This window comes from Diceros bicornis, chromosome 9 (genome assembly GCF_020826845.1).
Source record: "Diceros bicornis minor isolate mBicDic1 chromosome 9, mDicBic1.mat.cur, whole genome shotgun sequence".
Classification (NCBI taxonomy): Eukaryota; Metazoa; Chordata; class Mammalia; order Perissodactyla; family Rhinocerotidae; genus Diceros; species Diceros bicornis.
The window spans coordinates 71883052-71909706 of NC_080748.1; the positions used below are offsets into that span (position 1 = coordinate 71883052).

At 41.3% G+C, this 26655-nt stretch overlaps 1 protein-coding gene across 6 annotated transcripts in view; it reads right to left on the minus strand.

Moving 5' to 3' along the window:
- ABCC4 (ATP binding cassette subfamily C member 4) overlaps positions 1–26655 on the minus strand; it is a 266824-nt gene that overhangs the window by 127591 nt on the left and 112578 nt on the right. For 5 of the 6 annotated variants that reach the window (XM_058548382.1, XM_058548378.1, XM_058548380.1 and 2 more), the window contains 8 exons: positions 24908–25002; positions 24586–24672; positions 18266–18362; positions 14839–15048; positions 13308–13448; positions 12116–12153; positions 11629–11723; positions 9210–9356 (listed from right to left, as the gene is read on the minus strand). In XM_058548382.1, the coding sequence (XP_058404365.1) occupies positions 9210–9356; positions 11629–11723; positions 12116–12153; positions 13308–13448; positions 14839–15048; positions 18266–18362; positions 24586–24672; positions 24908–25002 (910 nt within the window). The remainder of the gene's footprint in view (positions 1–9209; positions 9357–11628; positions 11724–12115; positions 12154–13307; positions 13449–14838; positions 15049–18265; positions 18363–24585; positions 24673–24907; positions 25003–26655) is intronic. The other variant, XM_058548381.1, reaches the window with a different exon arrangement.

Sequence of the window (26655 nt, forward strand, 5' to 3'; positions counted from 1 at the left end):
ATACTTATGGGGAAAACGTCACTGCTTATGTTCTACCTACTGTCAAAGCATTTGTTAACACACTTCTAAAAAGCCCAAAGAGAAGCATGTGTAGATACTTATAAAGGGCAACAGTGGAAATGCTGGCTTCTCTCTCCTTTCTCTAACACGCTTTTCGGAGATGAGCCCTAGCACCCAAACTGTTCCTGGTAGGTCAGGAAAGCATTTGAGTAGTCAAGAGTCTGGTTAGAAACTGGGTTGAGTTTGCTGTAAGCTAAGAGATTGTGATCTTAAATAAAGAATCACTTACTTTTGCTTCCTAAATTCCTCTCATACTCCCACTGGTGTGACTTCATTTTGAAAACAATTCGTCTTGAAGTTTCACGAGAACAGTTTTTGGAAGTTTTATGAAATCAAGGCCAATCACTTACGTAATTGATATGAAAAATAAATACACCATAGGGCTACATTTGTGTGTGTGTGTTGTGTATATACATGAATCAAGATCTCCGTTCTATAGCTGTATTAAATTCTGAATCTGTATCTTTTCTATATGGAATCACAGAATACTGACAATGGATCATTTGTTCATTTTTTTGAAACAATCCACTGTCTGCAATTATTTAAGTTTGTAAATGCCTTGAAGACAGGGTCTTTTTGTCCCAAAGCTTGGTACCACAACTGACAACTAGTAGATAACCAATAAATGCTTGATGAGTGAAACAGCCCCCTCTCTTCACCTATTAGAAACCTGAGGCCAAGAGAAGTAAAGTGACTGGCATAGCTATTCCAAAGCTATGTTTCCAGCAGAACTGGGACATCGCAACATCTCAATCTACATCTCAATTCCCTGTCCAATAATAGAGTTAAAATGTCTACTGATGTTTTAAATTTTTATTTATTTATTTATTTTCCCCCCCAAAGCCCCAGTAGATAGTTGTATGTCATAGTTGCACATCCTTCTACTTGCTGTATGTGGGATGTGGCCTCAGCAGGGCCAGAGAGGCGGTGCGTCGCTGCGCGCCCGGGATCTGAACCCGGGCTGCCAGCAGCAGAGTGCGCGCACTTAACCGCTAAGCCACGGGGCCGGCCCCTCTACTGATGTTTTAAAATGGATTAATTCCTCCTTTTACTTAAGGGCATGTAGTTTAAATGGTAAAACGATAAGGTACCAAATATTTAACCCACAGAGCGCCAACATTCATCTTCAGTGTGCAATTAAATCCCAAGGAAATGTATTAGGTGTTTGACAGTTTCATGTCCTTAATTGGTACCCAACAGGGGAACTTGGAACCTTGCAGAGTCTGGTTCCAGGAACTTCCAAAGAACCAATATATGTGGTTTTCTCTTCATGTCATCACATACCAGAAACAAAGTCCACGACAAATAATCTATTCTACTTAGTAGAATCTATCAAATTCTACTCTGGAACAAAAAATACAGGAAAGAGTTCAAATTTGTTAAGACAGAAAAGCTCAAATTCAACTTCAACATTGTGAAGTTCCATTGTTCTTTACCTGCGTGGCGTGGAGAGATGCAAATAACACTTCTAAAACCATCCCTTCTTTCATCCGGCCAACAAATATGTACCCATCAGCTACAATGTGTCCAATCCTGACTTCAGAAGATTTCCCAGTAACACAATAGATATGTCCTATGAGGGCAGAGAGCCCAAGGCTAAGAGGAGACAGGCAGTCAACACCTAATGACCTAAATTATAATTCAGCTGAAATTGTGACAAGTACTATAAAGATGTGATTAAAAACACAACCAAATTTTCAACTCTATGTGAAATAAAATGTCACAGGTTCAATGTTGCAAATATCTAGATTTTTCCCCGTTTTCTTTACGGCAAAATAAATAATAATAATATTTAAAATAAAGGAGGCAGGGAAGAAATGGTAACAGAAGACAACTCCAGTTGTAAAATGAAAATCAAAGTTCACCTCATGGTCTTATAGGAGAGCTTCAAAATCAAATCTTTGAGGGGAAGCACTTGGCCTTAGCAAGAGTACAGACTCGCAATCCAGCAAATCCCTATCGATTCCCACTTAGTGTCAGAAGACTAAGCTTTATATATTTTAGGCTCTCAGTAATATACTTATCAATATTTATTCATGTTGAAACTGGCAGAAATACTATTCCAGTTTCTCTTGAAATGGTTATACAAAAGCAATGAACTATGTCATAAAGACATTTTGATGCATTTTCTGACTGTCACAAAAAGCTAAAATGCTGAAGTAATAATTGGGGGGAGACTTCTAAATGACAGTATTTGAATTACTATAAATTACATTATTTATAATTTTTGTTATTTATAAAATCATTTAATTTATAAATTATAAATTACTATAAATCACACATCCCATATAATGCCAAATTACTGAGCATACTAACACCAGAAATTGGGGTATACCAGTCAAGTCATGAGTAGCAAAGAGCCCCCAGCTCTAAGTTCTAAGACAACACAGATATCAAACCAGTAAAAACTCAGGAGTTTGGGGGCATTAACATCATAGCCACAAATATTAGAATGAAGTAGAGAGCTTATACATGAGATATGTATCACTATATTCACTATTGGAAAATAAAAAAACACAAGTGAAATATCATCCTTCCATTTTCCTGAGATATTACATGATTACCACTTTGAACAAGGCACAAGCTTCCCAAATCTTATCTTTTTAACATTTTATTGGATAACCACAAACACAGTCTTACTCAGCTGCCAGTATTTCCATATATGATTATTATGAGAAAAAAACACGAATAAAGAGTAATCAGAACATTCTAATAGATTAAAAATGTAGACCTAAATGGTGCAATATTTACCAGCTGTAGACAAGTGCTATAATAATCACCTTTATAGAGATTACTGACAAAATAACAATAGTAATCAAATATATACAACTATGTAACTATTTAAACTAGTAACAAAGGCTTTTATGATACTATTAGCGTAAACGAGCAACTCCCATAAAAATATGACTTAATATCACCCTGATAAGGGTTTAAGTACATATAACCATTGTTATGTGAAAAAACATTATTTTTAATATGTGACAACCCGATAGGATTTAATTACCACACCTACTTCAAACTATTAGCTGTTTCATTCAAACCTGAAAAAATAATATTTATGTGGCTATTGAGAATCATTATGATTGATGCAATCTTTTGTGTTAGTCCCTTTATAGTCACTTGCATTTGTTATTACTAGCAAGGAAAAATAAAAGAGGAAATGTGTGTTTTTGTTTTGCAACAAAGCTTTTCTGATGATGACTAACTTCTTCCTTTGAACACAAAAAGCCTCTTTAACTAATGTACATACAAATATGTTCTTTACAATGTGCACTAAGCAAGGAAAGGAAGAAAAAAAAAGCCTGTGGGACTTCAGCCAGAATTAAAAGCAACCTAGGCAAGATGAGTACATGAAAGCCGTCAGGACAGTTGTTATTCTTATTCTCGATTTCTTACAGCTCAATTGCTCTCAAGGAAGAAAAATCATAGTTTCTTTTAACCATATCCACAACAGATCTCACTTGAAAGGAAACATAGCGAATGATTTGGCATGAATGGGCATATTACCCATTTTCCAGCCTCACTACTGAATATTTATGTCGGTGACGAATGATGACACTGGTGAAATATTTTAACATGAAGCCTTGCCTTGTGAATCGTCTGAATGATGCTGTGTCAAAACACCCACCATAAATCAGAGGTTTTAGGACCAGTATTTCTTGTTCTAACATGCTACCTGCTCAGCAGAATCACTTGTGTGAACAGGCATAGATTAACGTGTGCTAAGCAGAGCCATCTCACCTCCTAACTTATAGAGCTATAATTTAACAAGCCTATTATCGTCAAGGTAATTTTGACAGTGCTAAAATATTATACTTGTTAAAAATATGCATTTAGCACTAACTCCAGTGGTCATCGGAACTGAATAAACAGACAGATATCCCTACAATTATCTTTCTTCTCTACTGATGACTGGCAAGGCAGTGGCATGTTGACAATTGATGTTATGAATAGCATAGCAAGACAGTTTCTCTGATAGTACAAAAAGCTCACCATGTTGCTTTTGGCTCACTTTTCATTTCTCCACGAGTTATTCAGCAACTTGTGCTGGATGCTAAGGAGCATCAAGTAACAGAACCATAGTTCAAATCTCCACCACCCTCCTCTCCCCAACCCTCAACTCCCACACAATGCACATCCTCATTCAGGATATTTTAGATTTGTGAAATCATCTACAGAGCCTCATTTCCCACTCAATCAAACTAGAAATCCTACTCCTTGGGGCAATTCTAGATTTTCGATTAGGGAAGATACAAGAATATGTCTCAAAGTCTAGTGCTACAGTTCCTCTTCCATACCTCAATCGGCACAGTCCCTTCCACTAGAGAATAAAAATGACAAAAGAAGAAGTTTGTACATTTCTTTCTCTCTTTTTATAGTGCTTTAGCCTTAACTGAATTTGATGTGTAAAGAGAAAAATAATTGTACTGATTTGTGTTTTTTTTTACACTGGATGCATAAATAAGTGACCCCACACACACATGCATGCACACCCCACTGAAAAAAATCAGTCATGTGAAATGAACATACTCCACAACCCATATTAACTTTGCGCTTCCCTGAGAGAATAAACAAATACAACACCTACTGACGCCAGCGGCTCAGGTTCTTAAAGCCAAATTAACAAATAGAGAGCAAATAAACAAATATTTATCTGGAATCATTACAGTCAATGCACTCAACCAGGTGTTATGCCATTTTTTTATCACTTGAAAAAATAGGACAACTATCCACTCATCTTGCCTCCAAAACGAAGAGTGAAATTCTAGAGACTTGATAAGAATAAAATGCACCTGCTGACTCTGATGGCATGGAAGAAAATTGAAGAAACTGTGGGGTCATATTTCTCCCTAAACTCATGTTTAGGAAGAAAACAGAAACAGTTCACAGAAGCGACCATAATCCACCATGAGGAATTAAAATACATTTAGTCAAGATGTCGGTGACTGCCTATTCCGGTTACCAGGTAAGGAGTCAATTAAGAAATCCAAGTGACCCTGTTTGAAACGCTAGATATTCCGGGACAACACTGTGAGTAATTCTTTAGTAAAGAGTTTAATGTTTCAAACATAATAAACCACGACAATACTTTTAAAATTCTGTATAAACACTACAAAATACAAAGACCCAAGCTCTAAAAATGAAGTTTCCAAGAAAGCTTTAAAATAAAAACCACCAGGTTTTGCAATAAGGTGCTCTTACATTATATCCCCAAAATAAGGTAGATCATGCTGCCCCCTTGTGCCAGATGTAAAAATAAAATGAATTCAGCCCATGCAAGGAAAACATGATTTACATTTAAAATAGCATCATCTCATAATTTCTGAATGACTTACAGTCATGCACTGCATCACGACATTTCAGTCAACGATGGACTGCATATATGATGGTGGTCCTATAAGCTTAGTACCATAGAGAACAGGTGTGTAGTAGGCTTTACCATCTAGTTTGTGTAAATACACTCTGTGATGTTCTCACAATGATGAAATCACATAACGAGCTTCTCAGAACATATTCCCATCATGAAGCTACGCGTGACTGTCCTGTTGATTCGGGATTTGTGTGACCCGTGTATTAAGATCTGATAGAACTGAAATGGGGCTAGGATAGAAGACATATGTTGACTAGGAAGTGGCAGATGCAGCAGACAGCACAGGGACACAGACTACATCTGCAAAGGCACTATTCAACTCAAACAAAATGTGTAGGCAACGTCAGGGTCACTGAAAACATGCGGCTCTTTAATAGACGTGCACAATACTGTTACCTAAACACATCAAAGGAGAAAAGGATAAGAAATAGAGATGGGTGAGAGGAAGGAAAAAGAAAAGAAAACTAGCTTTTGCCATTCTAACACCACACACTAGTTGATTCCAATTTTACCCAGATAGCTTAAAATTTACCAGGTTATGAAAGATCAGTAGACAATACGGTATACATTAAACAAACTAATTAAACTTCATGCAATCCAAATTTCATGGGTTCAAAATGGAGAATAAGTCATGCAGCTTGGAGAGCTGGAACTTTCTCAAAAGTCAGCTCTCTGGAATGGATCCACTGCAGTCAGAGAAACTTTGCTATTGAGAAGAAACATGCACTTTCCGGTGTACCCTGCCTTTATCCTTAAATCCAAGTAAGAGAACTTGGGACTTTGGCGGGGGCAGTGGTGTTTCAGGACCCTCCACTGAAGGCCTGGTTCTCTGCATAAGTACAAAGCGTCACCCACTGGTTAACAAAATGCATGAGGATCTGGGAGGAAGCATGAGAAGGGAGACAGCACATCTGGCTGTGAGCACCATGAATGAATGTACAAGCCATTTCCAAAATCCAATTCAGGGTCACTGAGAATATTCCAGCACAAGTGGGAAATGGAGATGGGTACAGAAAGGAACTCTGGCAAGACTTCTGCAATTCCAAGCCAGGCTGTGGTTCAGGCAGGTCCAGTGGGCCTCTGCCTCGAGTTTCTAGTTTCTGCACCAGTCACCACTCCAAGTCTAGTTTGCTGGAAACTACACACTGGCAAAAGTCGATCCTGACCCCTGAATTTCCTAAAATCTGGGAAGCTGTCAAGATCTTGAGCCCATAGGAAACCCAGGGACCCCAGTGTCTCCCTGAGAGTATGCTCTGAACAACAAAGTATTGAGAAGACAAAGACATGCTTCCTGATCTCTCCATGCTGCTCAGAGAACACACTCTGTGTGCAACTCAGGGTCGTGACATTATGCAGGGCACTTGTATATATTTAACGTAGATATTCAATGGAACTTAAACATCGAGCATGTCTGCCTCTCTACTCTAGAAGGGAATTGTTTTTTTAACGTTTTTTTTTTTGAGGAAGATTGGCCCCATGCTAACATCTGTTCCCAATCTTTCTCTTTTTTCTTTTTTTTCTCCCCAAAGCCCCAGTACATAGTTGTATATATTATAGTTGTAGAGTTGTGGCTCTTCTGTGTGGGACACCAGCTCAACTTGGCTTGATGAGCAGTGAATAGGTCTGCACCCATGATTGGAACTGGCAAACCCTGGCCTGCTGAAGCGGAACCCGTGAACTTAACCACTATGCCACCAGGCGGGCCCCCATGGGGGGAATTTCTTTATACATCACATAACCATTAAAGTACATACAATCAATGATGTCAACTATGAGGCATGATCCATAGCTTTGGCTTGTTCTTCCCATTGTAAAAAGTGCAAAAATTATATCCAAATGGAAACTTAAAATCTACCACTTAAAATTTATTTTAGTTAAAAGAAAATGTTTAATCTACCACGAAAAGAGTAAATAACTCATGGCCCCTAAACATTTTGGGCAAACTAGGCCTATCTTTGGAGTACTGAATTTGGTCTTCTATTTTCTTGAAGGACGAAAGTACTACTAATAGATATAGGAGGGGAGGCAAGATAAACACTAGTGTGCTGCTCTAAGATTAGCGACCTCAAAAATTTAGACCTGGTCCCAAATCCTTGAATAATAAATAAATCAGCATGTGGAGAAGCCTACAGGTCATGGACACAAAGAGCCTGGTTAACTGTGGTCACAAGCACTCAGAGGCAGTGATAACAGAAATTCAGGCCCACTTAATGCTCCAAACTTTATGACTGTAGTTTTCCAATTAACTGGCAAAGTGGAGTGACTTTACAGCCTTAATAATACATGAGTCCTCTAATTGCTTTCTAACTACAGCTATAAAAAGACTATACACTTGTGTGGGCCTCTGCAGTTTACAATTCCTTGTGCTTCCCAGTGTCTAGACTAAACAACGTTTGTTGAAGAAATCTACACAACGTGCTTTCCAGAACAGTCTTATCTAATCCTCACAACAGTCTTGTGAAACAAGAAGGGCAGCACTGTTAGTTCCATTTCACAGGTGAGGAAGTTCGGAGATATCATGTTGTCATTGTCGCCAAGACTCATTAGGCACTTAGTGTGCTAAGCCTTACTCTAAGCACTGTGAATGGATTAACCTGCTTAATTCCCACAATATCTTAATCAAGTAAGTGTAAAGAGTATACCCATTTTACAGATTCGAAAACTGAGGCAGAGAAGTAACTAGCACACAAGTATTAATATAACTATAACTAACTATTACCATTAGTAATTAGCACCAGGACCGAACCCAGGCAGCTGGCTCCAGAGACCACACTTTTAACCACAACCACCCCCTACTCTGAGATTTGCTTGCCTAACTGTATCTACGTGCTTTAGCTAGTTACATCACAAGGCTAGTGAACGGCCAGGCCAAGGCTACTCCTGTGCTCCCTCCAGCCCACCTCCCTGCCTCGACAGGCCCTGTCGAGTATCACCTACACAAACAAAGCCACCCTGGGCTTCACCACAAGTCTAACCAACTGACCAGGTGGGGACGTATGTTGATGAACTAGCTCTTCACAGGAACCCAGGGCAGGAGGCTACCTTCAGAATCAAGACAGGTGAAAGGCCTCAAGGCAGAGGCATCAACCACTTGGAAATCACCAGGGAAACTCACTACTAAAGATCCACCTGGCAGGTACAACAAAGCCTCTAATGTGTAACCAAAAGTCTACTTTAAAACTATCGAGTTAAAAACTTGCATTGAAGAGGATGCTTACATTTCACCAATCTTGGGTTTTAATTAATCTTTCATTACCATTTTAGGTAAACCTCATTGTCAGGGCACGCACAAGAGCTCTGTGGTTTCACAAATGGATGGGGAAGGAAAGAAAGAAACACCCAGGCTGTCTTATGTCAGAGAGATTCCTTGTAAAAAGGTCCTTCCTAAAGGATGGACCTTAATGCTATATAATAGCATTATGCTATGTAATACAGCCAGTGTTGTAGCAACTAGCCAACCACGTTTAAAGATGTTTGCATTGAAGGTGGGGTGTTTCATATGCCACCCAACAAATGGACTCCTAAACCATTCTGCAAAGCGAACATTCATTTATTTTTCCACACACACATAAATTGGAATAAAAGCTTGTATGCCCCCTCTATTCAGATTCTTTCTGGTAGGAGAAATGTATCAGTGAAGCTTTTTGGAGAAAATGAATCAAAACACGCACAGTGATTTTCTTCCAAGCGTCTCCTCCATTTTCAAATACCGAAATGTAATCAGATACTAAATGTGTTAATAAGACATATCTATGGAGAAACTTGGTGTCGGACTTACCTATTGGATTTCTATCAAAGAACAATACCGGAGCTTTCAAAATGGACTCAAACATTCTGTTGTGCAAAGTTTGTGAAGAATTAACAAGGACGTAGAATACCAACAGACATCTTGCTATGCCAAAAATGACGGTAGCTACAGTTAAACCTGAAATAAAGAAATATCACTTAGAGACACAGGATCTCTGCCTTTTCTTCTATGATGCTGAAGCATGCCAGGCAGGTTTATAAAGAAAGTATGTATTTTATTCCATAAAGCATCTGGATTCTATGAGAGTTTAATGCATTCACAAAACATATTTATAAAGAATATAAAATAATTTATTTCTCTCATTAAATAGAAACTACATGAAAAAAAGAGGTGTAAACTAAAATTTCATTCTATGCTTTCCTAATTCAATTATAAGTTCTATTAAAAACTCAGAAAAAAGACAATTATAAAAAGTAGTTGATCTTCCCTTCTCCATATTCCAAATCTTACTATTTACATGTCCCATGATCTAAAATTATGTTTTGCTACCAGCGTGTGATATTAATAGGAAACAGGAGAAATGAATTACCATTTCCTTGTAGAAAATGCCCAAGCAACTTTAAAAAATACGAATAGCACATTAAGTTGCACGTAGAAAATCCCTTAAATAACTGAATTGCAAGAAAAAACAAATTACCCCTGTGTTCACTGCAGCGTTATTCACAACAGGCAAGACTTGGAAGCAACCTAAGTGCCCATCAAGGGACGAATGGATAAAGAAGATGTGGTATATATACACAATGGAATACTACTCAGCCATAAGAAACGATGAAATCCAGGCATTTGTGACAACATGGATGGACATTTCGGGTATTATGCAAAGCGAAATAAGTCAGAGGGAGAAGGTGAAATTCCGTATGATTTCCTTCATTAAGTAGTAGATAATAACAACAATAAACAAACACATAGAGACAGAGATTGGATTGGTGGTTACCAGAGGGGAAAGGGGGAGGGGGGAGGGCGAAAGGGATAATTCGGCACATGTGTGTGGTGATGGGTTGTAATTAGTATTTGAGTGGTGAACATGATGTAATCTATGCAGAAATAGAAGTATAATGATGTACACCTGAAATTTATACAATGTTATAAACCAATGTTACTGCAATAAATTAAAAAAAAGAAAAAAATTATATTTTACTGTGAGATAATTAATCTAAATGAGCAACTAATCTTTCACTGTTTCATATAAACAAATCATTTTTAAATGAACATAATCATTTAAATTATGTTTCATTAATGACATAAATGAATACCTACTATGCACATAAAAAATAGCTCTCCTAACATCTCTTGAACTCACACTGTTAAACAGAGTGGGGAAAACCTCTATAATAAATATTCCATCAAGTACTTTTCCCCCTTCAGATGATACATCACTGTTACTTAAACTCTAAAAGCTGCTCAAATTCCTAAATTCCAGCAGCAGGCATTTTCCTTAGCCTGCCATCCTACATAAACGTAGAACACCACCGTTTTCCTTCTCCCTTTAGGTCTCGCATCGGCCACCAGTTCGGAAGGTAAACAGCTAATGGATTTCTTAGCAAGTGATCAACAAATTAAATACCAAATTTCAGTGAGTGGGTTCTTAACAAAGATAACTCACTCTATCTTCAGAGAAAGCTTGTATGAGCGTTTCCTGCGGGAATATTTAAAATTTTAGATGAGGATTTCCTTTAAAAAGCATGTAATGCTACACACATGCTAAGCACTCTTGTGAAAACAGAGCACTGTGTTAATATCAGTCTGGTGAGCCAAATGTTAAATTAATCACGCAGTTGGGAACGAGATAACATTGTGATCTCGAGGTAAGAAAGAGAAGGAATCCTAATTCCCAGACACTGGATTCCTCCCTGCTTAGCTTCTCTCTTAAGTAATTAGTGAAGCCCAAGAGATGAGCAGTTTGGTGAAGGGAGCTTTGCATACCTGCAAGGGAATAATGCTTTTATTTGGGGGGCCTGGCTGCCAGAGGATTTCATCCAAGTTCAATAAAAGCCAGGGTTTATTCAGATAGAATTGGAACAATCTGAACCACAGGGTGGGGATCCGTTTCTAATCCCCTTGCCCATCCATATAATAATGTAAGATTTAGCTAAAGCAACCTATTAGAATAGACAATAGCCACATATTTCCAGTGGCTGATTTTCTGAATGCTCAATCCTGGTTTAACTTCCAAAATGCAGTATAGAGCAAATTAAGAGTCTTCATTCAACCTCTTTCTTCTAGTAGATTTTAAAAATAATTATTCTAATTAATTCACAGAGTAAATGCGACTCAGACTCTTAATCTGTTAAGACATTACTGAATTACTCCTGGAAGCCCTAGTTACTCACACAGGTTCATTGTAAGCACCTCCGACTCTCGGATAATAGACCAAATGATTAAACTTTACCTGAATAAATTCCTAAGTACCAGTTAAGATCGAGCGTCTCAGTTACATTTCCTTTTCCATTTACAGTGACGTTCAGGGCGCTTTGCTTATTTGCCCTAAGGAACAAAAGAGAAAAAGTACCAAGTTCTAGATGGAATTTAGATAAATGCAAAAAAAAAAAATTAACCTTGATTTGGGAGACATGTTTTATGCTGGAAAATGATTCCTATCCTAGCTCACACAGTCCTGTGTACGTCTACCTTATAAAAACTCCATTTGAATCATGACTTTCAGTTCTCACAATTGTGAAGATGCTGCTGAGCATCAGACATGGGGAGAGACCATTATGGGTCATACTCCACCAGCAAGAACTTTAATTTTTCTTCAGGGAAACTAAGTGAGGATTAGAAGTGGAAGCTGAACAAACCCCACCTTTCCCCAACTCTGAGGGAAAGGGAGGCTTCATGTCGATTTTACAGCACTTCACGTCAGACTAGAAATAACTCACCAGTATGAAAGCCACCAGTCCTGAAGAATGTAGGCTACCTAGAGTAGGGTAAGAAACAAAAAAGTCAAACACTAACATTACTTACCAACTCAAAACTCTCACTCACTAAAATGGATAATCAAAAGTCTCCAAGAAACAAAGATGATCCTTCCATCTCAGGTCTGTGCCAAGCCCGACATCCCAGATAACAACAGGTCAAGTAAACGCATATTACATTTTAAAATCTTTAAAAGACATCCTTTTTTTCCTAGAAGTTCTTTGTAACACACACACGACACCAGTAAGCATCACTTATTTTGTTCCCCACAAACAGCACATTTCAATGCAAATCCAAGTGGACTGCAAAACACAGTACAGTCATGGGTCGCTTAACGATGGGGATACGCCTGAGAAATGTGTTGTTAGGCAATTGTGCTGTTGTGTGAGCATCACAGAGTGTACTGAAGGAGAACAAAATTTCTGCCCCCAAAATGTCTCTCTAATGTCTCTCTAACATGAGGATTACTTTAGGCTGATTATTTTTAAGAAACAAAAGACTCAGAAAGTTTTTCTTGTTACCTCCCCCTTAACTGCCTAAAAGAACACAGATTAAAAAACCTGTCTCAGGAAGCGAACTATCACCTTAGCATAATAGGAACTAGGCGGTAGATGGGGAGGAACCTAGAAAAGCCTGTTTGTTGGGCTCCCTCTGTGTTCTTCTATGTCTGTTTGGAAAAGATGTCTTGTTTTCTAATCGTTTGCTTCTTTTCACCTACCTGTGAATTGCCTTCCTCCCTTTGAAGTCCCTGACTCTCCCCATCCCCAGCACCTTCTTTTGTCTTTAGCTGAGGATGGTATTTAAGGTGAGGGCTTTGGCCATTTTGGTTTTCCTGGCTTTCTCCCATCTATACATAACATTAAACTTTTGTTTGTTTTTCTCCTGTTAATCTGTCTGATGTCAATTTAATTCTCAGACCAGCTAGAAGAACCTAGAAGGGTAGAGGAAAATTTCTTCCTCCTCTGTGTCACTTATACAAACCTGGATGGTATAGCCCACTACACACCTGGGCTACATGGTACTGAGCTTATAGGCCCATCGTCATATATGTGGTCCACTGTTAACCAAAACGTCATTATGTGGCGTGTGACTGTATATAGTATAAACAGTACTGTAAATATCAACTGAGGGTACAAACAAAATGTCCTTAGTTACCTGAGCTATGAGGTTTAGCAGAATAAGGAAAATGATGACAAGCCAGTGAGCACCAGCTCTGAAGTAACTCTTGTAGGTCTTAAGACCAAGTTTTCCTTCAGAACGGCTCTCCTCTGACAGCGTAACCTGTGCATTCTCAGTCTAGAAAGGAAAGAAGGCAGTGAGAGACAAAAGTTTAAACGATGAACCCAAAAATTTCAGAAGGTAAACAAAGTGCTCCATTGGCAAAGCCATGGGAAAACAGGCACTGGTTTCGTACGTTGGTAGGAGGACAAAATGGTACATCTCCTACGGAGAAGGGTGTGGAAATATCTAGCCAAACCATACATGCTTTTACCCTTGGACACAGCCACCTCACTTCTAGGAATCTATTAGAAACAAGGAAATATCATTCGCACACAGTTATTCATTGTTGCTTTGCTTAAAGTAGATCATGATTTCCAGCATGTGCACAACATACTCAATCCAAGTATAAACGCATGAAGCTTGTACCAAAATAATACATAAAATGATATGGAGCTAATGTATTTTAAGCTAATTTAGATTTAATTTAATAAGCTAACCTAGATTATTTGTGTAGCTTAATGATGGAAACATAAAACATAGTAGGGGCTCAAAATATTGGCTGAATACAGTAAACTGAATTCAACAGCGAGTCGGAGTAATTAGAGTTTAGATAGCAAGGGAGAGCACATGATCCGAATCTATTTGGTTTCTGAATTTCAGAGAGTGATTTCTGAATTTGGCATGTGAGGGACTAACCTGAACACTTATCAGATCATCCAGGCTCCTAGATTTTGATAGTAGAATTTAGATATTGAGGAATACCCATGTATATTTTTAAGGAAGATCTAGTGCGTTTCTGTCTGGAGGACTTAGAATGCATTATAGATTCACATGAGCCCAGGATGTCCTTGGCTCTGTGCTGGCCATTGGGGAATCAAAGAAGGATAAGATGTGGTTCTCCACCTTGAAGGGTAAGAAAGGAAGATGAGAACTAACTCTACAGTGTCTACTGGGTTCCAAGTCCTTTGCAGATCCTACTTCTGGCCTATCACAAACCATCTGACAGGGGGCAAAATAACACCAGCAGTCACCTGCAGTGCCAGAAATTCCAACATATAAGAAAAGTAGTTGATTTAATGTGGGCCACAGCAGGACTCAGTCTGAAGGGGTCTTCAAATTAAGCCTCTGGATGCAAAAGAGAAACCTAGGGCCATCAGAACAAGCAGGAGTTACCTATAATAAATTCAAGAGTTCTAACAGGGTGAGCCGCATACACCTAGGAATGTATAGCGGTACACCCACTACTGTCCTCCATGAGATTCTTCATCTGACACCCAAAGGAGAATCACAACCAGGTTTGCTCCTTTTGTTCTATTTCAATTCTACCAATTCCATGGAATAAGGCCTTGGGACCTTAGAATCTACTTTGGGACCAACAAAGATATCATGAGCGGTGTAGACTGAAGATCTTGAGGCCACTAAGAGCGGGAATAACCAGGGCATGTTGCCAAGATGAGAAACTTACATCTTGGACCTCTGGAGTGCCGTCTTTCAATGAGGGTCTAGAAGACTGTTGAGACCAAACCGAAGACTCCGAGAAGGTCCGATTCCTCTGGGTGGGAGTTGCTGGAACTGGAGATTGTTCAGTCTCCTCATTTTCCTTCTTTAAAAGGGAACCAAAATCTACCCCGGATTTCAGAAACTCAGTGTAAGTCCCCTTTTGCACCATTTTGCCCTAAAATAAAAATAAGAATTTGAAAGGAGAACATTTGCATTTGATAATAATAATCTAACAATATACTAATCAAGAAAAGTTAACTGGTCTTAAATTATGATTTTTGTGAGAAAATTATCCTTAGGTCTGAAATCCTGGTTGACAAATCTAGCTCAATTCAACTCGACACAGAACTGAGCGTGCTGTTCTCTGCTGAACCCTATGTTGTGTGCCGGAGGATATAAATGTGGAATCACGCGTTAAAACTGGAGGTCACTAACACAACTACCGTGGGCACTTAAAGAAGAAAAAGCACAGATGTTGGTGAGAGTATCAGTACAGGCTTTTAAGGTAACATGGAAATTGAGATGAGCCTCGTGTAACAAGAAGAATCTAAAAGAACAGAGTCAACTGGAGAGAATGTTCCAGGGAAGAAACTTGAGATAGACACAGAGGTGAGCAAAAGCACATCCAACACAGGTAAGAGTTACTCCTCAACTCTTTGCTGACCGTCATCATAGATCATGTGCCCCGCTGGGATAAGACGTGTGGGAACCAGCCCTGGACACGGGACCCATGAGTGGCATCTTCATGGTCTTTAATCTAAAACTGCCCCACAAATTCAGGAAATTCCCAACTGCAAATTCAACATTCTACATGTTCAAGTAATCACACAACGAGGCCAGCAGGCAGAGGTGGCTATAAAGCCTTGATACCTATGAAAGCAAACCAAAACCTGAGCCAGAGTCAACGCTCTCAAATCTGAGAAAATGAAACTTAAGAACAACCAATCACAAGCAGCCAAGGCTTTCCCAAATCAGGCAACTGCTCAAGCTATAGCCAACCAAATCCTTTCCTCTGAACACACGTGACACTTCATGGCAAGGTTTCCCTTCCTCACGAAGTTACAGAAAATAATGTGCAGGTGTTTTCACTCTTTTCTCACCCCATGAAACAAGACTCAGCTAATTTACTCAGTGGCAAACAAAATATGAGGCAAAATCCTAGGATGCAAAACAAATCAAAGGAGGGCAGCTCTGGTTAAAGCAGGTCAGGTGGAGGAAGGCGGCCCACGACCCTACCTGGTACCACCCTCGTCCTATTCCCTGAGGTGGTCGGTCCACTGAGAAAACCCAGTGAAGATTTTGGGAACCATTTGATACTGCAGAATCAAAAAATTATTCATGATACACTGTGTCTTGTTCGACGTGGGACGGCAAAATTCATACACCTTATTTGACGAAATTACCACCTAGCATCCGTAAGATGCACAGGAACGACTAGTGTTTTAGGGAGAAATTTTACTCAGCAGCCAAGCACTGACAATTCCAAGAGGGGGCGAGGGGGCAGCCATTAAAATATCCTCAAAAGAAGCAATAAGGGGACCCCAAAATACCTAGGCACTGGCTAAACAGGTTATTCTTCTGCTCATAACACTGCCAACACTGGGGTTTTACCACGCTAGTTTCACCCCTCTGCATGAGATTAATTGTTCTCCAGTTTGAGGACTCTGAGCTCCCTACTCCTGGACGAGAGGGGGAGGAGTCGATACATGGAACTGCTTCTAAAGAGACAGAGGTTCCGCATTTTTATAATCTTTCTTCGGGCAGAAATTCACCTGATGAAGTGAGGGATTTGACCAAGGGCCTATTGAAACAGACAAGGTGGTTTAACGACGGAGGCGCTGAGGCACAGAGGCAAAGAAGCTGAGCAGCGATGCATCAAGCAACCAGAGCCCGAAAAGTTCTCACCAACCTCCACCTCCCCAACCATACTAGCTGTAGTGGGTTGAATGGCAGCTCCCTCAAAAAGATGTGTTCAAGTCCTCAACATGACACCTGTGAATGTGACCTTATTTGGAAACAGGGTCTTTGCAGATGTAATCATGTTAAGTAAGATCAGGTCATATGGGAGTAGGATGGGCCCTAACATCCAATATGACTGATGTCCTTATAAGAAGAGATAAGACTCAGACAGACACAGGGACAATGCCATGTGACAACAGAGACAGAGATTATAGTGCTGCAGTACAAGCCAAGGAATGCCAAGATTGCCCAGAAGAGGCAAGGAAGGATTCCACCCTAGAGCCTTCAGTGAGAGCACGGCCCTGCCAGTACCTTGATTTCGGATTTGTGGCCTCCCGAATGGTGAGACGATAAATTTCTGTTGTTTTAAGCCACCCAGTTTGTGGTACTTCGTTATGGCAGTTCTAGAAACTGATACACTAGCCTAAGCCCATACTTCTGTCTTCTGCGCTTTACTTAGACTTCTAATTGCTTCTCTTGTTGCCCCTCCAGCGAACATCAAGAGGGGTCTTTTAAAATCACGCGTCAGACCATATCACCCCTCTGCTCTGGACCGTCCAGTGGCTTCCATCCCATTTCCGGGACTGCTGCCCACTGCTCTGAGACCACCTCCCTCCACGCTCCCCCTGCTCACTCTGCCTCAGACACACTGGCCTTCCTCCAACATGCCAAGTCAGTTCCTTCCTTAGGACCCACCGCTGGACCCTCTGCCTCAGATGCCACTCCCCCAGGTGACTGCATGGCCAGTACCTTCATGTCACTCAGGTCTCGTGAGGTACCACCTCCTCAGGGAGGCAGTCATGATATCAGCCCCTACCCCTCTATCTCTTTCGTTGCATCTATCCTCATACATATGGAAGCCCCATGATGGCAAGGACTTGCCTTACTGCTGCACAGGCTCTCATACGTATCAGACATGGAAAAAGACCTGTGCAGTAAGCTAGCAACCGGCTCTCCCAGGAGGGTGAGCACCTCTGACCAAGGGGTGCTGGGCTATCCAACCATGCTTCTGTTATTAACGGAAGATGCTCTTTAGGGAAACTGCATATGACAATCAAATGGATACAATCACGTCTTAGCATCTCTAATTTTCAAATAATGAATTAAGTAATGGAAGAGGAAAACAAAAGGTTCTAAATAAAATAGCATCATTATCCCTAACAATTTCACTAGAACAGTTACAATTTAGTAACGTTGAGGTAGCAATTTTATATACTTCAGGGTTTATATGGCTTAGAATGTAATAGTGACATTTCTACCTGTCTGTGGATTAATTCTCAAAGGCAAAAGTACCAGCTCTGAGAAGAAAAAAACATAAAATTGAGGAAGAGGAGGGAGTTTACATGAACCCAAGGAGAGTGACCTGCTGGGAGGCCTTGCCTTCAACACATCTGAGTGCTAGCAAGTTCTACAGACTTCTAGAAATTACTTACATCTTTCAATATCAGAATCTGACTGGCAGCTTTTAGGTACTGCAACTGATGAGTCACTAAGATTGTGATCTTCTCATGCAAGGTTTGACAAATACACCTATAAATGTAAAAGGTACAGCATGCAAAAGCACATTAATAGGGGTGCTCCAAATTGAAAAACATACATTTTGAAAACATAACAAGACAAAGACAAGACAGTCTTCAAAAACCTGTAGTTTAAATACCAACAAAAATACAAATCAAATACAAATATAAATCAATTAACGTGACTAAATCCTCAAATTCAGCAGCAGCAAACTTGAGTCTAGCTCCACTAAGAAATTCTAAAAAGCAGTCCAGGGCAGGAGGCAGCAACCACTAAGATTTTTTTCCTAAAATTCAACTTAACAATTATTTATATAGTTCATGATGAAAAACAATTGACCAATGCTGAGATTCTAAAACCTGACTGGACTAAAATACTAATTATTTTATCACTGTAGAGGAATAGGAGAGGGAGGGGTTTGTCATATAAAAATGTGTACATTTTTCTTAGACAGTTTCCTAGATGATTATTTATGATAATTTATGATGCACATATTAACCAGAATTAAAAAGCCTCAGCTTCTCGGTAACCTTTGCCAAAAAATATTAGGTACAAAATGAACACTAGCACAGCCTTGTTCAGTCCCTACAATATTCCCAGTCCCATCCAGGAAGCAAATCTTTCATTAGGACTGATAAACCTTCTGAATATGAAAATGAAAGAACAGAATCCAAATGGCCCAAATCATAGTAGAAAATCATCCAATGGGTCAAAGGACACGCCAATTCTCCTAGCCAAGACCCACCTTAGTATTCAACCTTAGAGTCTTGTTTTTACAGTAACCCCTCAAAGTGCTCCTATGTTTCAAATGCAGACCCCCAGGAACTCAGCCCCAGCCTGCATCCCACCATGGTCTGCAACCCCTCCAGGCACACAAGTAGCCAGATGCCAGGCCCCAGTGACCACAGGCCGGGCTCCCCAAGGCCCACGCAGAGTAAATCTCAGGAACACAGGGCACAACTCAACCTGCTGACGTGGGTCAGATCAAAGGTTCTGGAGGCACCTGGACTGGAGTTCAAATCCCTGCTCTACCTCTAACTAGCCCAACAATGTCAGATGAGCTACTAAACCTCTCAACCTCATTTTCTCCATCTCAAACTATGGCTAATGTCAACTCACTGGTACGTTCTGAGAAATAAAAGCACTAATCCCTCAGTAAATGTTGGCTCCATTCTCCACTCTCCCCCTAACCCACAAGAGGCCATTTGCTTTGGATTCAGGATAGAAAGTTCTAAGGGTACACTTTTGAGACTGGGCCTATGATCAGAATGTAGATGGACCAGGATGCAGATGCATGTACTATAGCTTCATTCAAGTCCAAATGGATTACTTTTTCCCCTTTGACACGTCTTTGTTTGGCTTTCATACCTAAGTTTCTTAACCCAGTAAAGCCCTCTTCAGGCTTAGTACTAAAACTTTTAATGGAATTGTTTCTCTTTAACTCAAAATTACCTGTCTTTAATCCCTGAAGGCGGATGTTAACCTAATCTGATGGGTTGCTATGCCAGAGATGGGTCAACTCAAAAGTTTAAAAATGTTTTCTTCTTAACATTCCATCACAGATGAGGTAATATAAATAATTACAATGATGTTATCAGTTGATGGCTTTTGATTTTTTTCTATATTATGCTGTTCATCAAAAACTCCAGGAAAATACTGTATTTTCCTAATTTTAAGAGTAAAAATTTCCAAGTCAGGCCATATAAAATAACTGATTCAGCAACGAGTTGTTGAACTCTTATCCTACACAAGGACTGTTATGAGATATCACATACCGTGGTGAAGGTGATACATATAAGAAAAACAGAGTCACTACCTTCATTCATCCAACCAACCAACATTTGTTGAGGTGCCAGGCACTGTTCTAAGTGCTGAGAATACATCCACTGGTCAAGAAAACAGGCAATATTCTGCATCGTGGAGAGGGAGACACATTAAACGAATACAGAAAACACACTAGCGGGTTGTGATGCGTGCTTGAGAGTTGCTATCTTGGATGGAGGTGACACGTGAGCCATGAGACTATCTGGGGAAACATGCCTGGAAGAAGGTACAGCAGGTGCAGTGGTTCTGAGACAGAAACATGCTGTGCAAAGGCGCCTTGGTGCATTCAGTTTAGTGGAGGATGCGTAAATGATCAAGTATAACCACTGAGGGCAGTGGGAGGTCAGGAAGAGCATGATTCCCCCCAGAGGGAAAGGCGGCAAGGTGGGGTCTGCACCTTTCATCTTCCTTCATTGCCCTACACACTGTCCCCTGGCTCTCAGACAGAAAGAACAGTTTCTGTACAGACAGATATGAGAAAGGGCTCACCTCATTCAGGGCCCTCCACAAAGCCAGCATGGCTGGAATACTGAGTTTGTGTGAGGACGTGGTGGACGGGCGAATGGGGCAGACAGCAAAGAACTTGTGTGCCTTTGAGGACTTGGAGCTGCATTCTGAACGTGAAGGGGAGTCTGTGAATGTTGAAGCAGGAAGGGTGAACTGAGTAGGCAGCAGTGAGGGAGTCTGATTACAAAGAACTGATTCCTCAGGAGGCGGGGGTGTCTGGTGATATGGGGAGTCTGGTCACATGGGGCTTTCTAAACTACAATAGGATCCATAGCTAGACACCAATTCCAGTGGAATCAGTTCATCTAGGGGCCCCTAACACGCTGTATGTGATAGAATCCACTTAACGTTTACAACATACAGTTGTAAAACTTACAAACCTTAATAACCTCGGATATATATTCACGACTGAAGTAAACTGTTAACGGCAAGTGGAAGTGTAATTCATTCACTTTTAATACAAAACACTTCACATTACCAAGCTTCCACACAACCGCCATCTTTCATAGCATATTGTTCAATCCAATTTTCTAACTCGTTGAGAACATTCTCCAGTTGCTGCTGAGTGATTTCCTAAATTGCATTCGTGCTCCCTGCCCTAAGTTTCCCCAAAGAATGTGGTTCTGATTAGCAAACAACAATTTTAACAAGCCTGCTTCTATCAAGTGTATATCCAAAGTCGTTAAACCCGAAAGGTGCGAGAAGACTTGATAAATACCTCCTGTGTTCAAAGAACTGGGGGAGCTTCTGTGATAAGCATGCTGATATTCAGCAATTAGAATGCCTTCCTCTCTCGTTCCTACTGACACGAATGCAATGGCCAGCAGAAACCGTTTTTGGAGTCATGGAGAACTCGTGCAGACAAGACCGGGTGACAGACATTCACGAGTTCAGGGTGGGGCATGGGGACCAGGGAGGCTGAGCTACTCACAATGCCGAGGGTTGGGGCGGTGGGGGGGGGCCCTCCTCTGTTACCGCAGCAGCACCCTGTCCCTGAGCTCAGTAACAAGCCACAAGGCACTTTTCTGCCAGAGGAAAAATTCATCGAGTCATAATCAGGAGGAAGCAGAAAAGGGAGTCAGATCAGAGAGCTGGAGGCCACACCAGCGTCAGCTGCCCTGTTCTCTGCGTTCTGAAAGATTCAACACTACTGTGCACTTTTTTTTTTATTGTGGCAAAATATACACAAGATAAAATTTACCATTTTAACCATTTTTAAGCATCCAGCTCAGTGGCATTAAGTACACTCACACTGTTGTGCAACCATCACCACCATCCATCTCCAGAGCATTTTCAGCACCCCAACACTATGCACATTGTACATACACAAGCTGGTGGAGAAACGGCCAGGACCCCTGCTTAGTGGATGACGGGGAGTCCCAGCGCCAGGGATCCAGAGCTCAGAGCCACCTCACACTGTCTCACTCTCACATCACTGACTGCTCAGATCTCTTGACTTTGCTATTTAGGACCTGTTGTGAATGAACCGTGTCCCCCCAAATGCACACGCTGACACTTTAACCTCCAGGACCTTAGAATTTGGAAAAGGGGCCTTTAAGGTGGTAATTAAGTTAAAATGTGGCCGGATTGGGGAGGGGGGGTGCCTTCATCCAACCTGACTGGTGTCCTTAGAAGAAGAGATTAGGCCATAAGGAGAGAGACACCAGGGGTGCACGTGAACTGAGGAAAGACCATGTGAGGACACAGTGAGAAGGAAGCCAAGGAGAGAGGCCTCTAGGGAAACCTGTCGACACCTTGATCTTGGACTTCCAGCCTCCAGAACTGTGAGAAAATTGATTTCTATTGTTTAATCCACCCTGTGTGTATACTTTGTAAAGGCAGCCTGCTATAGACTGAATGTTTGAGTCCTCCAAAATTCAAATATTGAAACTTAATCCCCAGTGTGATGGTATCTGGAGGTGGGGCCTTTGGAGGTGATTAGGTCATGAGGGTAGAGCCCTCATGAATGGGACTTGTGCTCTTATAAAGGAGAACTCAGAGCTGGCTCCCCCCTTCTGCCATGTGAGGACACAGCAAGAAGAGGGCCATCTATACACCAGGAAGCAAGCCCTCACCAGACACCAAATCTGCCCTGATCTTGGACTTCCCAGCCTCCAGAACCACAAGAAATAAATTTCTGTTATTTACAGGCTACCCAGTCTATCGTATTCTGTTATATAGCAGCCCAAGCAGACAAAGACACAGCCCTAGCAAACTAACACAAGACCTTACGGTGAGTATTTCCAAATAGCTTTCTGTCTGCTGTACAGCCTGCATCCTCCACCTGAGGAGGCCCTGCCTGCTGATCTTTTCACAGGCCTTGCTTCTTCCACACCTTTACATCTACTATTCGCTTTATTTTTTTTTTTTTATAATTTTATTTATTTATTTTTCCCCCCAAAGCCCCAGTAGATAGTTGTATGTCATAGCTGCACATCCTTCTAGTTGCTGTATGTGGGACGCGGCCTCAGCATGGCCGGGCAAGTGGTGCGTCAGTGCGTGCCCGGGATCTGAACCCGGGCCGCCAGCAGCGGAGCACGCGCACTTAACCACTAAGCCACGGGGCCGGCCCTACTATTCGCTTTAGCAGAAGGAACTAAATCCATTCCTCAGCCTCTACAAACCCTTCCCAGCCTGTAGGACCACAGGGCACTTCCTGCCAAGCCCAGCCCATAGTGAGCTTTCCAATTTAAGCTGAATGCCTATAGCTACCCACTTCTACTTCCATTTAGCATTCATTAACCTATCAGCAAAACCCACTTCAGCCTTGAGTATGCTGAACTTGTCCCACGCATTTGTCTTGGCAAACTCCATGTAGGGACAAATTTCTCAGGGGCAGGAACAAGATCTAAACCTGGTCTCCCTTATTCTGCCCAGTATGGGTCCTCACCCTCTCTTGGCTTATTGTCCTCCTTTGTAAGCTAAGATGTTTGTGCAACAACATTTGTAATAGCATCAATCTCAGTGCACACAGTAGGGCTTCAGTAGGTGCACCTGAAAGGGCTCATCGGCTTTAACAAAGTGAACAACAGCAAGATAACTGTGGGGTACATGTGGTGCTGTTTTAGCAAGAGCAAGTTCACGATGCTTTCACAGAGGCCAGTCTAGACTACATAGGAAGCGTCCGTCAGCATACGTTAGGTTATAATATACACAGAAAAGACTCCACTGTTGTGCTACTTCAGTGGCTCAGTGGCTAAGCAAGAGCCAAAGAAAACAAATTCCAGAACACAAAGTGAGAGTCAGAAGTTAAGCCAGATTTTAGACACCTACTTTCAAATTCAAGTTAACCCCACATTTGTGGGTCTTAAGTAGTAACTTGAGCAAGAATCCATGAAACAACATTAAATTCTTGAAGCCATACTCTGATAAGGAACAAACCATTCTTAAATTCTAGACTTCACTAAGTATTTCCAAACCTTCAGCATAACAAGCGTAACAATGCCTTTCCATGGAAGCCGTATGGTGGGACTGAAAACTTCACTTCTAATGTGCCACAAACAAATAATGGAGGAAATGACTGGCAGCCAAGTCCCAGGTTACTGCGTTCCACTCTTCAATTTAAAAGCTGCACATCATCTTTCTTATTCCTGGGGTCTGACCCATCCACTGTGTCCTGGATATCAAGTGAAAGGAGCAGGAGTAAATTTGCCATCTATGTCTTAACTCCCTAAAGCACATTCTCCACTCACCTCCACACACTGTAAGCACCTTCTGTATTTTCCTATCTTGACCTTATATTTACGCAAAATTATCCTAAAATGGATCTTTTGTGTAAGGGAAGGGAGGAGAAAGAGGGATACCCGCGTAGAGCGAGCTGAATCTTCTGAAGCACAAGGCCTTCCTCAGCCCACTCTACAGGATTCTTGGAAGTAGAAATGACAGAAAACACGAGCAAACTCACAGTTCAAACAAGTGCCTGCTGACTTCTGCATCTACGGCACTGAGAGGATCGTCCAGGAGGTAAATGTCTGCATCTTGATACACTGCTCTAAAAAATGGAAGGAGATATCAGACAGAAGAATGCTTCACACTCCCTGGATCTCAGCTCTCAATCATCATAGTGTTCAACAGCTCAGATAATGTTCATTCCAAGAGCCAATGAAATAATCCAAAACTAGGGCTTCACACAGTGCCCTCCACCCAGTGAGCGGGGTCTACAAGTTCACCACCACTAGAAGCAGCATAAGAGGCATGTGCAGAACGGCAACTGAAATGCGATTTACCTTGCCAGGTTGACCCGGGCTTTCTGCCCTCCACTCAGCGTGGCTCCTCGATCTCCTATCACAGTTAGATCTCCATCTTCCAAAAGCTGTAAATCCTATACGGAGATAGAAAAAAAAGAAAAAGAAAACAACTTAAAATACATTCTTCTGTCATCCTAAACTTTTGGCATTAGTTCTTAATACATGTATTTGATCAATAGCAATGGAAATACTTCATAGTGACTAAACGGTAACCTTGAACCTTTCGAAAACTCTCAGGACTTTTTGTTGCTATTCTGTAGTTCTCTTCACAGCATTTATGCACTTAATCATTTTAATAGATATTTATTGAGCACCTATGTCAGGCATTGTTCTGGGCACAATGAATTCAGCAATGAAGAATACGAAGTCCCTAGGGTTTCCATGGTGGGAAATTAACAATATGAAGAATTACTTAGTACTTAGCACAAGTACTAAGAAGAAAAAGGGGGCCGGCTTAGGGAGACAGAGTGAGGCAGAGAAAGTACATTTACGTGGGGGTCGGGAAGGGCTCTGATCAGAGGAGGTTTAGCAGATACCTGTTGAAGGGTAGAGTGGGCCTGCGCAGATCTGGAGAAAGAGTGTTCTGTGTGGAGGGATGAGCGAGTGCAAGGGCCATGGGGCAGATGCATGCCCAAGGTGTTCCAAGACTAGCAAGGAGGCCAGTAGAGCTGGAACAGAGTGAGTAAGGAATGGGGGGATGAGAGCAGAGACATAAGCAGGACGGGCCATGGATTCACTCCAAGTGAAGTGGGGAGAGACCTCGGGGGAAGACTGACATGATCTAGCTTAGGTTTTTAGGGAATCACTCTTGCTTCTTTTTGGAAAACAGATGGTAAAGGGCAAAGATGAAGGCAGGATACAAGTGAGGAGGCTACCGCAATAATCTAGGCGACAGATGACAGTGGCAAAGACCAAAGTGGGAGCAGTGGACACAGGAAGAAGTGGTCACATTCTGGACAAGTTCTGAAGGTAAAGTCTATAAGACCTGCCAACGAGATGAGTCTGGGTTCTAAGAGAAGAGGAGGAGTACATTGTTTTTGGCATGAGAAAGGGGAAGAAGAGGATCGCCATTTACTGAGTTGGGGAAGATGGTGGATGCAGGTTTAGGAGATTTCAGTTATGGGCAAGCTGAGATGCCTACTGGTTGCAGCTGGATAAACAAGCCCAAAGGTCTGTGCTAGAGGTACAAATAGGAGAGCTGTTAGCACGTGCATGACTTTTAAAGCCACAGCACTTATTTTATGGAGGAATAAGTGAGTCTTAGCTAGCTATTTTACTGACCTCTGCCTCAGCTTGTCACAGAGAAGGGATGACACCTGACCCAGGTCTTCACAGTGACACGTAAGGCACAGTGATAGGGCGACAGATAAGATCTGTACAAGAAAGAAGAGGAGTCCAGGCAGGAAAAGCCAAAGGGAAAGGAACAGTGTTCGAGGGACACCGAGCAGATCAGCTGAACTAAGCAGATGCTCATTCTGTGCAAGCCAGGAAAACTCAAAGCCAAGGAGGAGAAGTTGTTCAGATTTTAGGATCTACCAGGAATCTATCAAAAGTTATATCTGAATATTACTTAAGAAAAAAATGGACAAATCACAGTACCTGGGGAAAAAAAGATGACGACAACATCCCCAAAATGACAGGATAACAATCACGTTTAAGTTCCACAATATTATACTAGAAATCTTTACTTATATCGCCTATAATTGTCACCAGGCAGATGCTGGCAG